The following is a 4,850-nucleotide window of genomic DNA, read 5'->3' on the forward strand; positions in this document are numbered from 1 at the left end:
TAATTTTCACTAGAAATATTATAGAACGTTTCTTTTTCGTAACTTCAAAAATGAGATTTCAATTAAATTTGTTATAAAATTAAAATCGTGATTTTGTCACCTTATAAGAGATTTCAATTAAAAGTGTGACTTCTAATTAGACAAACTACTAACATTTGTAGAGTACTTTGCAACACCATTCTTTAGCATATATAGTTAGATAACTTAAATTAGCATATGTTTTAAGATTGTTGTGAAATCCTCTTAAAAACTTTTAATGTTAACGAGTAGTTGTCACACACATTTACTTAAGTTTTTCTTAAAAGATAACTTCAAATTTTAGTTTATAACATTCCTTTTGAAAATAATATATATTAGTTGCATTGCATGCACGGTTGAAACACTAGCTAGTTTAATTAATAAATAAATAAATAAATAAAATTCATTTAAGCTCACCTGTCAACAAACTCATGCCTTGAATCTAAGCATTATCTCCAAACATTTAAACATCTTCTCACACCATTATAACACCAATTGCAATGCATATTCCAATTTTGGATTTTAGTTCTCCATTTAAACTCCATTTTTACTCTGTAACTTTATTTCTACCAACCGGATTCGTGCTTATATTGTTAACATCACCAACTATCATAACATGTAATCATAATTTGCAAATATCAACATTATGTCATTCATAATTTTGTCCATTTTAACACTAAAGTTTCTTACTTGCTTTTCTGATCTTCTACAAACCGAATCTTTTGTTGCTTTTTCTCTCTCTTTTCTCTCCGGCCCTTCCTATAATGAGACAAATGGTAGAAACCCATGAAATTGCTTAACCTCTGCCATTTTTATCCTTCACAAGTTTGGTCTCAACTGGTCAACTCGATCTCCTTTGCAACTTTTGTCGCCTCTTGATCTCAACTCCTGCCATTTGCTAACCTCAAACAATCAATTTAACCCATCATCATCATTTGGCCATTTACAAATTAGCCCTTAGACTCCCTCTTTTCCTTTTATATTTCAACCCGACCCGCCCGCCACTAATTTACATAACCAAGTTATATATGGGATTTATAATATTACAAATACGATATGAAATATAAAGATTTCCATTGAAGTTAAGTAATTGGAAAACTTTTTACTTTTGTTGCTACATACTTATTTTAATATAATGAAACGTATTATTGATTTGTGTTATATATATATATATATACTATATAATGTTAGAATTAAGTAATTTTCCAACAATTACTTTGAATCGACTACAATCGGTGAATGGGTCAAAACACGAAGGTAAAAAGAGGAAGAAAGCATTTTCTATACATACTCTCTCTCTCTCTCTCTCTCTCTCTCTCTCTCTCTCTCTCTCTCTCTTTTAATCGACTACAATCATTCCCCTAACTCAATAGTTTGTTTCTCTGCAAACCTTCTTAATATATGGGAAACCCCCCATTTTTCAAACCAAAGTAAGAAGAGAAACAATTGATGTACAACCCAAAAACAAAGAGGCAGCAATTGTCTATTGATGCCTAAACCCAGTTGTCCATGGATAGGAAAACCCAGTTGTTGATCGATGGACAACATGCATGAGTAGCAAATTTACGGAAGGAGTAGTAAATAAATCTTTGTTTGGATCAAGAATATGAAAAAGTGGGATGAGGAGGAGCAAAAAGAAGGGTAAATGGGGGGAAATGAGTTAATAAATGATTGAGTCCATATAACTATTTTTTGGGCTGACCGAATAAGCTGCTTTTGTAGCAATTAAGCCACTTCTGAACAACTTTATATAGTTTACCAAATAAGCTATAAGGTTTATACAACCCATTTGAGCCCTTTCCGAACAACCACTTAGTCCGATGTGGAATGTATTGCTCCCTCTAGAGTATTTTGATAGAATGGTATTCTAATTTAGTCTTCTGCTACAGGAGTGTATATGTTTTACCTCCATTGGCATTATGATGTATATTTTGGAGGGTCATATTTGGCATTTTTCATGATGGAAATGAGAGTATTGTCATGAATATTATTACGAAATTTTCACATCTCATGTCATAACCACCACATGGTATAATAGTGTCTCTTTGTTTTTGTTTTGGAAACACTAAATAGTGTAATATGTGTACATACATAAGCACATATATGTAAGGGACCTTCTTTCGATAACCTATAAAATTATGATGACCATGAGAACTTGTACATCATGTGTTATTTCAAATAATTTTTTTCATCTTAGATAAAGATTTAGATTATTGATTAACATATATTTGTTTCACAATGTGAACATTTTTGACGTGTTTGTGAAACAAAAAATACACGTAATTTTTTTTTCCACATTATGAACCGAATACATATGAAAGAAAGACATTATTGAACAAATATATGTTAGTCAATACATTAAATATTATACTTAGACGGAAAAAATCATGTAAAACAAAACCTTAAGGTAGAAGTTCTTACAAATTTCACAAATTTTGATGTTCTCAAATGATTAAGCCCCCCCCCCCCCCCCCCCCCCCTCTTCCACACACACATATATAGGCGAAAGATCTTGTAAGAATGAGAGTTAAGGTGAAAAACGTAAAAAGAGATATGAACCCTTGATCACCTTTAATCTCAAACTCACTTATGAATCGCGCTTGATACATAGGTTGATTTGGTGCATCTCATCCTAATATGCATCCAAGGACGGAAATCCCTTACCCTTCTCGCCTTAACTCTACTTCTCACTATAAAGGGTTAGGTTCTAGTGAGAACAAAAGTTACAATGAGAATGGTAAGAATATATCTTTAGCCTAGAATCAATGCTAACTGAAGATCAACAGTAACGAGATGCGCCAAGATTCACCAGATCAATTTCTGTATCAAACGCAATTAATGGTGTGGGGGTGAGACTAAAAGTGATCAAGGGTTCATATATCTTTTTTTTTTACAATTCTCACTTTAACTTATATTCTCACATGTTGCTTTGTCTCTCTCTCTCTCTCTCTCTCTCTATATATATATAATAGCTTTTGTTTTGTTATTAATGGAAAACATTTAGCTCTTTGTAGTTTGATATATACTATCTACCATATAGTTTAATTATTATTATATGGTGCATATATGGGTTTTTTTCAATACGGTACTACGATTATTTTGAGATGAGAATTGAAGAAAATGATGGAATTAAATAAATGGCTAGAGATCCAATATTCCATGGTAAAATAAGTTTGTGGGGACTAGGAAAAGGACAAGGCGTCGTGGTGAGAATCTAGTCTCTCTAATATCAAAACAAATGAATCCTTACAAAAGCTTTCCAAAATTGTTCTAGCATGCATTTCTCAGTGATGCTATATAATAGAGCAATACATGTGTGCGTAAAAAAAGTTTTGGAAGCAAATGGGTCACTAATCAAGAGTTTACTTAGAGATCATGGTCCACCCTTAATTCATGAAAATTTTGGAAAGCTACCTCCAATTCTCTTGTCTTCTTGCTCTTCACCTACATTTTCATTTTCATCTACCTCAATTAGATCTTCAGAAGTGTAGTGAGGTGCATGACCATTTCCAAAGGCATGAACATGGTCTTTGAGAGATCTTTTGTGCTTAAAATCTGAGCCACAAACACAATACCATAACTTCCCACAATTCTTCTCGTGAGTCCTCCAATCGCCTCTTACAGCAAAGGGCTTCCTGCATTTTCGGCACCCGAAGGGCTTCTCACCATGCTTCCTTTTGTAATGTGTTTGAAGCGTCCTGAAGTCTTTAAGTGGCTTCGACCTTGGGTGCTCGATGTTGTTCTTGCAACCCTCCGCACAACAATAACAAGGTAATCTCAGCATTGATGATGCCGGCTTTGTGCCTCTTAAGGATTCTGGACCTTTTCTGTACTGTGATCCATGCCCCCACATATGCATCTACACAATACATTATATATACATAAAGAAGAAAAATTAGCATAAAATTACAAGCATCGTGATAATATCAATAGAATAGTACAGATAACTGAGAAATAGGGATTATTCAGAATATTCATGATGAGACCAAAATCAATAAAGCAAAGTATACATATTTTCAGGAAGCCCAGAAAAGGAAAAATAAATCAAAAGACACTTAACTATACTTGATTGCTAACACACTCGAAAAAGGACCATTTAAGTACAAATAGGTGAAGATCATGTAATTTAATTATCTTTAAAAACTCAATTTAGGAGCATTAAACACCCATATATACTTCATAAAAGGAAAAATATAGTGGATATTTTACTTCTTTTTCTTTACAATTTTACCGAAACTCTGTAAAATAGTGACTCACTCAGCTCGATATTGTCTTGTCAATGCACAGCAATGGGAAAAAAAATAGTACGCAGAACCACTAGAATTAATGGCAGAACGTTTAATCAGTCGAAAAATGTATTGCCAGAAAATCATAGCTGGAGAAATAACCTGCATGTTATTGTAGCGGTTGAATGTTTTGTTGCAGACTGTGCAAGAGAACTGTGTAGGGCCGACCATGATTTGTGCTGGTGTTGGGATCCAATATTGTAAATGCTCAGGTGCTATGCTTATGTTAGGGTTAGGGTTAGGAGAGAAGCTGCTGGTTCCTCCTCCATCTGCAGTTGGTGGTTGACCTATATGAAGAGCTACTGTAACACCATCCTCACCACTATCAATACTCGCATTAAGATTAAGATTAAGATTAAGATCTTTATCAGGGTTTCTGTGAGAAGAGTAGTGGTTGGGTGATGAGATATTCGAGTGGTGATAGTTGGATTTGGATACGACGTCGTGGTGTTGTGGTTGGCCTGGAAGACAAAGAGATAGTAGAATAGAATCTTCATCCACTTCATCACCTTCCAAATACCCATTACTCTCGCTTGTTGTTGACAT

At 34.0% G+C, this 4,850-nt stretch overlaps 1 protein-coding gene across 1 annotated transcript; it reads right to left on the bottom strand.

Annotated features, from left to right (window-relative positions):
• Window positions 1–3,409: 3,409 nt before the first annotated feature.
• On the bottom strand, window positions 3,410–4,850 carry LOC112522775 (zinc finger protein WIP6). The gene is made up of 2 exons (XM_025132082.1): window positions 4,407–4,850; window positions 3,410–3,877 (listed from the first exon to the last, which is right to left on the bottom strand). The coding sequence occupies exons 1-2, from the start codon at window positions 4,848–4,850 to the stop codon at window positions 3,410–3,412; spliced, it is 912 nt and encodes a 303-aa protein (XP_024987850.1).

Source organism: Cynara cardunculus, assembly GCF_001531365.2.
Source record: "Cynara cardunculus var. scolymus isolate 2C chromosome LG 12, CcrdV1, whole genome shotgun sequence".
Taxonomy (NCBI): domain Eukaryota; kingdom Viridiplantae; phylum Streptophyta; class Magnoliopsida; order Asterales; family Asteraceae; genus Cynara; species Cynara cardunculus.